The sequence below is a fragment of the Dipodomys ordii genome, unplaced genomic scaffold, assembly GCF_000151885.1.
Source record: "Dipodomys ordii isolate 6190 unplaced genomic scaffold, Dord_2.0 Scaffold85, whole genome shotgun sequence".
NCBI classification, from domain to species: domain Eukaryota; kingdom Metazoa; phylum Chordata; class Mammalia; order Rodentia; family Heteromyidae; genus Dipodomys; species Dipodomys ordii.
Genome location: NW_012267301.1, coordinates 1,020,733 through 1,033,807, shown reverse-complemented (window position 1 = coordinate 1,033,807; position 13,075 = coordinate 1,020,733). Strand labels below are relative to the sequence as shown.

The 13,075-nt window shown below is 35.3% G+C and overlaps 1 protein-coding gene across 1 annotated transcript in view; it reads right to left on the bottom strand.

Annotated features, from left to right (window-relative positions):
* Positions 1-518: 518 nt before the first annotated feature.
* The window catches only part of Chsy3 (chondroitin sulfate synthase 3), a 303,071-nt gene continuing 290,514 nt past the window's right edge, over positions 519-13,075 (bottom strand). The window contains exon 4 of the mRNA XM_013025480.1: positions 519-2,081. Within this exon, the coding sequence (XP_012880934.1) occupies positions 519-2,081 (1,563 nt within the window). The remainder of the gene's footprint in view (positions 2,082-13,075) is intronic.

Here is a 13,075-nt window from a genome sequence, read left to right as displayed (position 1 = left end):
AAAGATGAAGAAAATTATTGTCTATATATTTAAGTCCTTGTATAAATTACAAAACTCAAGTTTATGTTACAGAGTCCTTCCCCATAGGAAGCGTAAAGCACTTTTGTGGTACCTTTCACAAATAAATGTCTGTATCACATTGAAGTTAACAAAATAAAAGTCAATATTGCATCTTTAAGCCCTAAGAGAACATTCTTTTAAGCTGTCTCTTGTGCTGAATGAGCTTGAAAAGTCATTTGATTGCAATGATTTAACTCAATCCCAAATAAAGATATGGAAAATTAATATACATATTGCCTTCAGTAGAACTCTGAATTTTCAGTGAATTGCAGACTCTTTTTGCTTGAGGTCAACAATACTCTCTGAAAACCACCAAAGAGTTGTTTAAGACCAGGACAATAAAATAAAATTACAATAACAACAACAACAACAACAATAATAATAATAATAAAATAAAAATAAGAACTGACAATGAGGTAAACTCCCCTTAGAAAAGGCAGTATGTGTTGCCTAGACTGTCAGGAGAGAGTTCGATTGTACCTGACACCCAAATGTTTCTCTAGCCAGAGTTCAGCCAGTTGCATGGTTGAGGCAAAAGTACTTGCCTTGGATCCCAAGCACATCTTATATTGCTTAGGGTCCAAGTTAGGATCACAATGAACTGGATGGAAAATATGCACCACTCCTACTTCTTGACTTCTGAAGGGCCTTAAACCAGACAGAATCACTTTATTGTAGAGATCTACATCTTCCAGTCCCCAGCCTTGTATTGAGGTATCAAATCCACCTGCACCCAGAAGATCACTTTTGTAAATACAGGTGATTCCATAGCCATAGTCTCTCCAAAATCCAGTTTTCTTTGAGAATACAAAATTATCATCTATGGGAGGATTTCCTCCATTGGTTACCTTTGGGTCATACTGGCTGAAGATGATCGGATAGTATACCTGTTGTCCCTGAATTGTATTGTCTCTGCATCGTTGGAGAAAGTCTCCTCTGAAGATCAAGTCAACATCACAAAATAGCAGCAAAGTGTCATTGTCAAACTGGGAGGAGGCCATTTCAAGACCCAGACCTCTGGAAAACTCTCCCTTCATAGGAATCAGGGTTATATCTGCTTTAGTGTACTTGTTCTGATATTCTTGTATGAGCTCGACATGCTTGTCAGAATCTTCGCCAGAATCCCTACTGAAAAGGATTATGACCAGCTTTACATTTTGCCTTGGGATCAGACATGTATTTTCAAAGTTCTCCATGAATCTCAAGAAAATGTCAAATCTTCCAACGAGGGGAACCAGAATATGTATTTTCTTTTCATTTTGACCTCCCATTTCTTTGGCCCCTGGAAGAGAAGATAGTATTGTTAGCGAATTAGATATTAAGGAGAATGGCTGAGTGTCACTATTGATACTTTCCACAAGACCACTGATATCTAACTCTTCCATTTCTCTGAAGAAAGGCTTGCTGAATAACTGCTGAAGATAAGCATGACGTCTCACTGGCACAGTCAGTTTCCTTCCTTTGTGCCTTTTGTAGAGGAGTAATAAATCCAAAATGTACTCCACTCCATGCATGGGATTAACTCTGCGGTATCCATACTGAATTTCCTTGAAATCAATGAGCCTTCCTCTGCTCTTGGCATTCTCATTGATCATCTCCATCACTTGCAGGACAGTGTCATCCAGTGCAGCTTTTAGGATGCTATTGATGCTTTGTCGAGGTGGCTGGTTCTCAGCAGCTGAGTAGAGGAGCTTTCCTGTCAAGAACTCCCATTCTATTACTTCATTTCTCTCTCGAGGCTGGAAGTGGTTAAAAGAAGGCATGACTCCCAGCTGCTGGTCCTCCTTGCTCACCTCAGTGTTACTGAGCTTACTCATCAGAGCACTCTCCCTGTGGAGCTGGATAGTGCGGTGTCGAAGCTCAGAAATTTTACGACTCAGCATATAGTTATGCAGCCTATATTGGTACGCAGGCCTTTTGTTGGGGTGCAGAGTTATAGCTGCATGAATTTTGCTGTTGTGCAGGTCTTGGATATAACCCTTCCGGTTGTGCTCATAGTTTTCATGGAATAGTTGCTGCATCTGGAAAATGAGAAATTCTGTATGTCAGACTTATTTAACAAGAAACTACAAATAAAAACTAAAACTTAAAATTCAAACCCTTTTTTTACATAGCATTTTATAATGGCTTGAGAATTGACATTTAGATGAAATCAGGTTTTACTCTGAAATCTGACAGATAAAATTGTACTTATTTGTCATGTAGAACATGATGTTTTGAAGTATATGAATATTATGGAGGGAACAAATAAAATTAGCTCATTATCATATTCATTAGCTTACATGTTAACCTTTGGTGATAAAAATGCTTGAAATCTATACATCCTCCATTTTTTTCAAGAACAGATTCTATTGTCATTAACTATGGTCATCATATTGTACAATAGAGTGTTCTTAAATGTATTTCTACTATAGCTCTAAAATTTGGTATCCATGGACTAACATTTCCCCAACCCTCCCACAACTGCTCCAGTCCTTACTATTATGATTTAACTATCTGCATATGTGAGATCAACATTTTTTAATTTCTACATTTGGCTAAGATTGTAAACATCAAGTTCATAGGAGCAAATATTGCAAACTAACCTCCAATTGCATATTTTCAAGTTAAAAGATGTTCATTTTTTAATCACTCTGAACCCAAGCCAAAATTTCAAATGAAAACAAGAACATTTCCATAATCTCATATCAACAGAAAAGAAAAAGGCAGAATCATAGAGTGTGGATTTTCTAAAATAAGGTATTGGTCCTGAGGAAGAAAGCTTGTGATATCTTGCTTGGAGTGGCAGTAATTGGTATCTGCTAGATGAGACCTGAGTCTTTGTTCATGTCCTTCTATAACACTGTTACAGAATATTCTTGGTCTGATGAAATAGATTAGAAGCTATCATGATGAATACTACTAATCTAAAGCACTATATCTAATGGACCTTGTTTGGTATCTTTCTGAACCAGAAGCCCTTCCCAATAATTTAGAACAACCTCACTAACGCTAAAATAAAAGTTAGTATAAACGTAGTTTGACTATTGATCCTTTACCCAACAGTCTACAAACATCCATCACAGTAAGTACCAAAAGAAAGGTTAGGAAGAGGAGGAGGAGGAGAAGTACAAGGAAGAGTGGGGAGGAGGGAAAAAGGAAAAGGACAGTAAGCAGCATCAGCATGTGTGAGATATCTATAAGCATACTGAAGCAGAAATAATTATTTCAATATAAAGAGTACATATTAGCAGCAATAAATGTTATAGAAAAACTGAGTGAACTAAGCAAAATGCACACCCTCTTAATTTCAAAGAATCAACATATGATCTTAAAGAAAAAAAGTTTAAAAAAAGCTATGAAAATTAAAAAAAGAAACAGAAGTAGAATTTCAAACAAATTGTGAGAGGTTTCACACCAGAAGTTTGTGGAAAACATAGAAACTAAAGATGCTCTACCTAATATAGAGCAACAAAAATATAAAAATTGAAATTAAAATGTTTGTATCTCCATATGTTTTTGTGTGATGGTCCTGTTTTGCTTAAAATAATGGAAGATATATGTCTATGTTCAACCTAAGAGTAAAAATAAAACAAAATGTGACAGTAAATAGGAAAAGAGTAGAACGTGCCAGAACTTTCTCCATAGCAACCATGAATAGTGAAACACGGAGTGGAACGTCTAGGCAAACCCCCAAGGAAGAAGCTAATCACCCATCCTTTTATGTTCAGTCAAGATGGAGCTCCAGTTATCCCAAACAAGCACCAGTTGAAGTTTTAGAGCATTAAGATTAAACAACTTTTAGCATGTAAAAACATGTGAGAAACGGGTTTTGAAGAATTATTGGACTTTCCTCTTCCTCAAGGTAGGTTTATGTTCTCAAATCTTCTGGCCTAAATCTGCCTTCACAAATAGCTAACCATCAGAACACTGCCAGTTTCAAGATTGGGAGCTTCTGTTCTTTCCCTTCCCTTCCTTCCTTTTCCCACCCGATTTTCTCTCCACTTCATTTTCTCTCCACGTAGAGGCAGCTGCTAAGGAAAAGCATTTCAGTTAGTTTCCCTTCTGCCTGGGCTAGAATTTTCATGACAACCTGGCAAGAGCAAAATACTCGTTTCTAAGCCCAAAGTCAATGACGACATTGTCAATGTTTCTCATCATAACATTGAAATTAGTCCTTTTTATTTCTAGTTTGCCAAGACTTTAAAAAAAACCAAAAGGTATAGAAAGAACTCATAGTTGCTCAAATGCTTTTTCTGCATCTATTCAGACAATTGTGTGATATGATATTTATTTTATTTTTTGCTATTAACATGAAGAATAGCACTTATTTTCTAGTATTATACCACATTGTATATTTTGAAAACTTAACGTAACTTCAATATATACAATATATACACTTTTACACTTTTAGTAGAAGTCTGTTTGGGACTTACTGTGACACACCAATTTTCCTCTGCCCCCTCCACTCCCACACTCTGCTTAGTACTAGAGTTTAAATTCAGCCTTATACTTAACGAGGCAGTCACTGTGATCCTTTGAGGCATGTCCCGTAGCTCAAAAGGACTTTGTTACTTCTCAAATTGAATCTTCGGATTAAGCCTAGCTTGCCTAGACTATGATTCTCTTATGCTTCCCACATAGCTTGGTGCATAACACTATACTCAGCTTTCTATTGACTAAGATGAAGTCTCAAGAATTTTTCCTCTGATTGTCCTCATATTGTCATTCTCTTGATTTCTGCCTCCACAGTAGTAATATTATAGAATTTACCTCTTAATATGATTTGATATGCAGTGAAGTCCCAATACAAAGTCTATATTTTCTTAATAAAATGTTTCTAATTACTGAGCTGATTTAAAATTTATATTGAAACTAAAATGATCTGAATATTTAGGGAAATCTTGAGAATATATACTCAAGATGGAACATTACAAAACTTTAGACAGCATGATGTTAGCATAAAGGTTATCAAATAGGACAAAAGAACCAAAATATATACATGTGTAGTGAGGAAAGGTGGAGGAAGTGTTAACAAAGAGTAATAGAGGGGTGAATTTAGTAAAATACATTTTATTCATGTGTGTAAATACCATGATGAAATCCCTTTGTGCCATTAACATAGTTAATCTAAATAAAGAGATTATAATAGGTCTTTTACAATGTGGGAGAAAAAATAATGAAAATTTTCATTTAAAATCTCTTTCAACACAGAGTAATATCTACAATATATAATAAACTTACACAAATCAGCAAGAAAACAGATAGACCTAGCTAATGTATGGGCAAATACCATGAAGGTTGCTTCATAAAGGACACTGCATGAAAACCCTGTGAATGTAAAAAAAATGCTCCTTACCTCAGTTATCATCAAGTTAGCATAATCTACAATCCAATGTGATATCATTATGATTCCTGAAGAAGAGTTAAAGATACCATGCACTAAATGGTGAAAGATCAGAAATTCTGAAATACAGCTGGAAAAACTATAATTTGGTTTGAGTACTTGGGAAAAATTGTATCAACTAAGAAAAGTCCATTTCCTATGGCTTAGTAATTCTACTCTTAGATATATTTCCAACAGAAATATATAAATACTTAAAGATACATATGTATATACATATAATAAATATACACTTAATGACACATATATGAATTTTACAGCCACATTACTTATAATTCTTCAAAATGGAAAGTGACCATTTGTGCACTGAGTATAACAGGCAATGCAATGAAATATATTCATACACTGGAAAATAATTTGCAAATTAAAATAAGCAAAATACTATCACTTATAAACAACAGGGATAACTCTCACAAAGTAGATGGGAGTGAGTTTCTATAGTACAATGTTCTTAACATAAATGGAAGGCTGAGTTCCATTCTCAGCCCCACAAGGAAGAAAACAAAAAGAAAAACAGAAGAAAAAAAGATGGAGGAGGAGGAGGAGGAAGAATGGTAGACACTATGGATAAAAACGATAAATTTTAAGATATGGTCAAAATACTTTAAGGACATATTGTGAATATTGAACAATGAAGTGGTGAGTTATCAAGATGCATTGTATGCATATATAAACATATCAAAACAAGCTCTTATATAATTAATCAATGCAAAAAAATAATTACATAAAAATACATGAAAAGATGTCTCAGCAACACAAATGTCAATGAACACCACAAAAATAGATGATTTCAAACTCACTGGAGGGATAGAAAAAAAAAACAAAGACTGTTGGTACAGATGTGGAGAATTTGGAATCCTTGTAGAATGTTGGTGAGAATGAAAGATGGATCAGTAACTTTGGAAACACTTCTGGCATATCTTGAAATGTCCACACAGAGTCATTATATAGATAAATATTTTCATTCATTCATATATTCAAAACAAAAATATATTTACACAAAAATTTTATAATAGTGCCTGTAACATTGTTTATAGTAGCCAGAAATGAAACAACCCAGATATCCATCAAGTGACAAACAAGTACATGCTCTACATTCATGTAATGAAATATTATTTGACAGTAAGAAAGAGCTAGTTGCTGATACCATGCATAAACCTTAAGAAATTTAAGTGAAAGAAGAAAGTCACATAGAAGACCATATACTATATGATTCTACTTACAGAAAATATCCAGAATAAGCAAATTTTTATGCCTATGTGATTTTCTCTTTAGAATGATGAAAATATCTAAAATTGACTATGGTTACAGCTGCACAGCTCTGAAAATATATATTGAGCCATTAAATTGTATTCTTTAAATGGAAATATAGAATCTATTTTTGCAAGATTCTATATATAGGAAATTAACAAACAAGAAAAGTTAACTCATGTTGTTTAAGCTGTTCTACTCCATGTGTACTTCTATGTATTCAAGGTGTGTACATTCACTGAAAAGGTACAGAAATATGTTTGTTGCAGTTCAATTCATAAATGACTATTTTAAGGCAGGTATATATGATTAAGTGCATTTTCTGATATTTATATATATGTGTGTATATGTGGATGCAAAAATTTAGAGAGAGACAAGAGGGAAGAAAAACAGAAATACAGCCAATGAGAGAGAGAGAGAGAGAGAGAGAGAGAGAGAGCAGCATTTTCCTACAAAAGTGACCTAAAACACATGGAATTAATACCACGACAGAAATTCAAATCCAAACCTAATATTTTACATGGCTCCTTTTTTACATGTAGACAATACCATTTAAGTTTGATGAATATAACAATAGATACTTTTAGAAGGATTTTGGATTTGACTCAAGATACAACAGTTTGTTTGCAAGAGATTCATCTTTATCTATAAATGTATGCCAGTCTTTTGAAACTTTAGTCAGTGCTAAATCAAATGAAATCCATAGTTTTCCATGGTCTGACACAGCTCCTTTTTATGTAATATTGCTGTTTTTATCAAAATTATCCATGTAGTTTACTTTTATTTTATGGATTTTACTTTTTCTTTTGTTGTTGTTGTCGTTGTCGTCGGTAGTGGGACCTGAACTCTGGGCCTGGACACTGTCCTGCAGCTCTTTCAGCTCAAGGCTAGCACTCTACCACTTGAGCCACAGCACCACTTCCAGCTTTTTCCGCTTATGTGGTGCTGAGGAATCAAACCCAGGGCTTCATGCATACAAGGCAAGCACTCTACCATTAAGCTGCCTTCCCAGCCCCCGATTTTACTTTCTAATGAAGATTATTTAAAATTTTTTATTACATATTGACAACCTATTGTAGCATTTCTAAACAGTACTAACCAAAACTATTCATTTAAAGGTAAAATTTACATTACTAAGAAAAGGGACTATGGTAAGAATATTAACATATTTTTGAAAGATTATCACAATATAAAGAGGATATTACTCAGAGGGAAGCTGTTAAATTCTACCATGCTCTTCCTATGATAAGATAGTTGATCAAGGCATTTGACTTTCAAGTGAATTTTATTTCAGAAGTATAATAAAAAGAAGAAAAACAATGGCAGGACCTTTATACATATTTCTTGAGATATAGAAAGCAGGTGACCATTTTGAATTCAAGTCATATATTCAATAAAAATACTGAGCATGTCAAAATTTCCCACTTTAATATATGGGGAGGATCAAATTATGTAGAATGGGCACAGGTATATTTATGTTCTAGGATATGAAACCAGCTAGGTTTGAATTGACTATTGGCTATTTTTGTTTGTTTGCCTGTGTGTGTTTATGTGTGTACTACAGCCTTATTCTGGGTAGGCAAGCATTCTATCACTTGAGAGTCATGACCCCAGCACCTCCTTTTATCTTTATTTTGTTTACTGGATAAAGTCTGTGCTTTTCCCTGGTAATCCTCAGACTACAACACTTCCACCCCATTTCTCAAGTAGCTGAGACTACAAATCCATGTCCATCACACCCAGTTGTCTCTCATTTCAACATTTCAGAATAAATCTATTTAAAACTTATTTCCTTTTTATTTTTTTAAATTAATTTCAAGTAGTTGTACATAGGGGTTTCATTTCAAAACATCTTAATCAATATCACAGTTCCAACATTCTCACACATCTCTTTCAATACACCTCTTAATTTTGTAGGATAAGCATTGCAATTTTGACTGCATTCTGCCCCCCTCTTTCTCTTCACTTGTCTACCTCCCTCCCCTCGAATTCATCACATCCCTTTCAAGTACTCATTTCCTTAGCCTCTCTAAGGAACTATACTGTGATCATTGTCACGCTGTCCATTATTCTCCTCCCATCTGCCTAAACCCCAATCATTCCCTAAAGATACATGATTCCATTTTCACATATGAACAGTGATATTATGATTGTATTCTCCCATCTTTCTTTTCTCCATGGCTCAAGTGGTAGAATGTCAGCTGAGAGTGAAAAAGCCAAAGGAAAGCAAAGGATGCCAAGTTCAAGCTCCAGTACTAGCACGTACGCGTGTGTGTGTGTGCGCGCACACACACACACACTCAATATAATTTCTCACTGTATAACTTGGCCAGGGTTTGGGATGGGGCTGGGGAAAGAGAGTAATGGCTTGACAGTTGTGATGCTCCTACCTTCAGCACCTGAACTGTCTAAACATCTGGGTTAAAGGTGTAAAACAGGAAAAAATATCAATTACCTCAATGTTTATCAAAATGTTACTTAAAAAAATAAAAGCATATAGTGTTATAAGCCCTGTGATTGACACATAGAAAGAAAGCACTCAGTAGGTATTAACTATGTGTAAATAACAGTTCAAGGATATGCCAATCTTGACCTGAGATTGCTTTTGTAGCTAGGAATCTTCTGAGAATAAGAATTGTACCACTTTCTATTGTGGATATAGCTAAGGAAAGACAAACTACTATGAAGATTTCAAGAAACCAAGGTTAAGTTATTTACTCCAATGTTTCATAAAAATACTGAGATTACAACTAAAACTAAAATTCTTGTGATTGTCAGTTTTATGAAATACTTTGAAAGCAGAAAAACTCTTTAAGAAAACAGTGTAAAGTTTTCACTTGAATAATAGTAGCTTGTTTGATATAATACAGACCTTCTAATTTCATGGGTTTATTCTCTTTGGAAGAATTATCAGTTTATTTTGTGGCACCTACAAAGTCTTACACTGAAAAGCAAACTCACTGAACAACAGCAAAATCACAGCAGCAACAAACAACAGTGTGTTTCTCTAGGAACAATGTGCTGTGTGTAACCTATGTGTCTTCATATCTTCTGAGAAGGAAACTTACTTGAGAAGCTGTAGAAAAATCTATTATACAAGTCAAAAAGAAAAAGAATACCAAGAACATTGAATATTAAATTATTGCTACTCTTACTAAATTTCTTTTGCATTTATAATTAAAATATAGTGCAGGTAATTTATGGAATGATCATAGTTATATAGGTGATCACTTAAAAATATAGTAAGAAATTGCTGGGTTCCTATGGATCACCTGTAATACTACTGACTCATGAGGCTGAGATCTAAAGATCTTCATTCAAAGCCAGGCAGAGCAGAAAAATCTCTGAGACAGTTTCTACAAGTAACTACCCAAAAGCCAGAAGTAGAGCTGTGGTTCAAGTGGTAGACCACAAGCCTTCATAAAATTCTAAGGGACAGCACCTGGTTTGTGAGTTCAACCTCTGGTATAGGATCATACACACACACACACACACACACACACACGCACACGCACGCACACACACACACACACACACACACACACACACACACACACACTAAGGAGCTGTCTGCCAGCAAATACAAGGTCGCTTAAGACCCAAGAAGTTTGTAATTCAAGTGTACAATATAAGGGAAAAATTTTGTGGAATGTAAATTATACTTCTTTGAGGGAAATTTGACATAGGGATTGTTAAAATATACTCAAATGTAGCCTTAAATGCAGAGACTGAAATGATATTAGGGTCCAAGTCATGTGTAGAATTTCCAATAATTGCTAAGTTTACACAGCTTCATCTACAAATATCTGAAACTATGAAACTAGTACACAAAAGGAAAACAGAAACATTTAGACTCAGAGGCACAGGTGGAAAATTTCTGAGTAAAGACCCAGAAACACAGCAAATTAAAGTATTCATAAATGGGGTTGCATCAAACTAAAAAGTTTCTGCATAGGAAATAACTCAGGTAAGCTAAAAAGAAAACTGACAGAATGGCAGAAAATTTCTGCCAGCTATATATCAGAAAATGGCCTAATATCTAGAATAAATAAATAGCTTAAAAAACTAACTCCACAAAAACTCATCAACCCAATTGGTCAAATGAGCGAAAGACCTTTCAGAAGAAAATACTGGCACAAGAACAGACCTCAGGACCAATGGAATAGAATTGAAGACCCAGAAATGAACCCACAGACCTTTTGCCACCTAATCGTCAATAAGGGAGCAAAAAAAAAAAAAAAAAAGGAAGAAAGACAGACTCTTCAGTAAATGGTGATGGCAAAATTGATTAATCACATGTAGAAAACTAAAGCTAAATCCTTATGTATCACCATGCACCAGAATCAACTCCAAATGGATCAAAGACCTTAAGGTCAAAGCACACACCCTGAAAACATTACAGGCAGGAATAGGAGAATCTCTAGGGCTCCTTAGCACAGGCTGAAATTTTTTTTATTTATATTACTTTTTTATTATTGTGAAAATACTGTACAGAGGGGTTACAATTACATGGGCAAGATAATGAGCACATTTCTTATCAAGCATTGTAGCCTCCTCCTTTGTTTCCCCTTCCCATCCCTTCCCATTATCCCCCCACCAAACCCACCTCCCCCCCACCAAAGTTGTAAAGTTCCTTTTCAACATAACTAATTGTATGTCTCATTAGTGCAATGGGTCCACCTGTATCCCTATTTAAACAATTTCTTTTTTCCCTTCCCCTCCACAAATTATAACAACATCAAATACAGTGAAAGCAGGGGTTATACCGTAGAGACCCAGAACACAACAAATCAAAGAAAGATTGGACAAATGGGATTGCACGAAGCTGCAGAACTTCTGTATGGCAAAGGACATGGCTAGCAAGATCAATAGAAAGCCCACAGATTGGGAAAAGACAAGGGTCTCATATCTAAAATATACTTAGAACTCAAAAAATTGAATCCTCCAAAACCAAATCCTCAAAGAAACAAACACCCAATTAATAAGTGGACTAAGGATTTAAAGACAGACTTCTCTGAAGAGGAAAGAAGAATGGCCAATACACACCTGAAGAAATGCTCCACTTCTCTGGCCATAAAAGAAATACAAACCAAAACAACCTAGAAACAGAGCCAAGGTCAAGAATCACATGATTATCACCACAGATGCAGAAAAGGCCTTTGATAAAATTCAACATTCATTCATGCTAAAAACTCTGGAGAAAATAGGAATAGAAGGAACATTTCTAAAAACAATAAAAGCCATTTATGACAGACCAATAGCCAATATTATACTTAATGGGGAAAAGCTACAACCAATTCTCCTAAAATCAGGAACAAGGCAAGGATGCCCACTGTCTCCACTACTATTCAATATAGTCCTGGGACCCTTAGCCAGGGCAATAAGGCAAGAAAAAGACATTAAAGGCAAAGAAGAAGTTAAACTATCCCTTTTTGCAGAAGACATGATACTATACCTTCAAGATCCCAAAAACTCCATCCCCAAACTCTTAGAAATCATAAATCACTTTGGCGAAATAGCAGGATACAAAATAAACCCACAAAAATAAGTTGCCTTCCTGTATACTGACAATGTACAAGAAGAGAGGGAAATAAAGGGAGCAACCCCATTCACAATAACCTCCTAAAAAATAAAATATTTAGGAATTAACCTAACCAAAGATGTAAAAGAACTATTTAATGAAAACTATAAAAAGTTAAAGAAAGAAATTGCAGAAGACACTAGGAAATGGAAAGACCTCCCATGCTCTTGGATAGGCCGACTTAATATAGTAAAGATGGTAATACTTCCAAAACTAATATACAAATTCAATGCAATTCCTATTAAAAATCCCAATGACGTACATCACTGAAATACAGAAAACAGTCCAAAAATTCATATGGAACAACAAAAGACCTAGAATAGCCAAAACAATTCTAGGGGATAAAGACAATATGGGAGGGCTATCCATGCTGAACTTCAAACTCTACTACAGAGCTATAATAACAAAGACAGCATGGTACTGGCACAAAAACAGACCCGAAGACCAATGGGACAGAATAGAAGATCCAGAAATAAATCCACAGGCCTACAGCCAGCTGATATTCGACAAAGGAGCCAAAGACATACAATGGAAGAAACACAGCCTCTTCAACCGCTGGTGCTAGGAAAACTGGGTGGCCACATGCAGAAAACTAAAAGTGGACCCCAGCCTATCACCATGCACCAACATCAACTCAAAATGGATTAAAGACCTTAACATTAAACCTGAATCTCTGAAACTACTGCAGGACAGAGTAGGAGAGACACTAATAGGCACAGGAAGGAACTTCCTGAACAGAGTCCCAGGGTCACAACAAGTTGGAGAGAGACTCGACAAATGGGACTACCTTAAAATAAAAA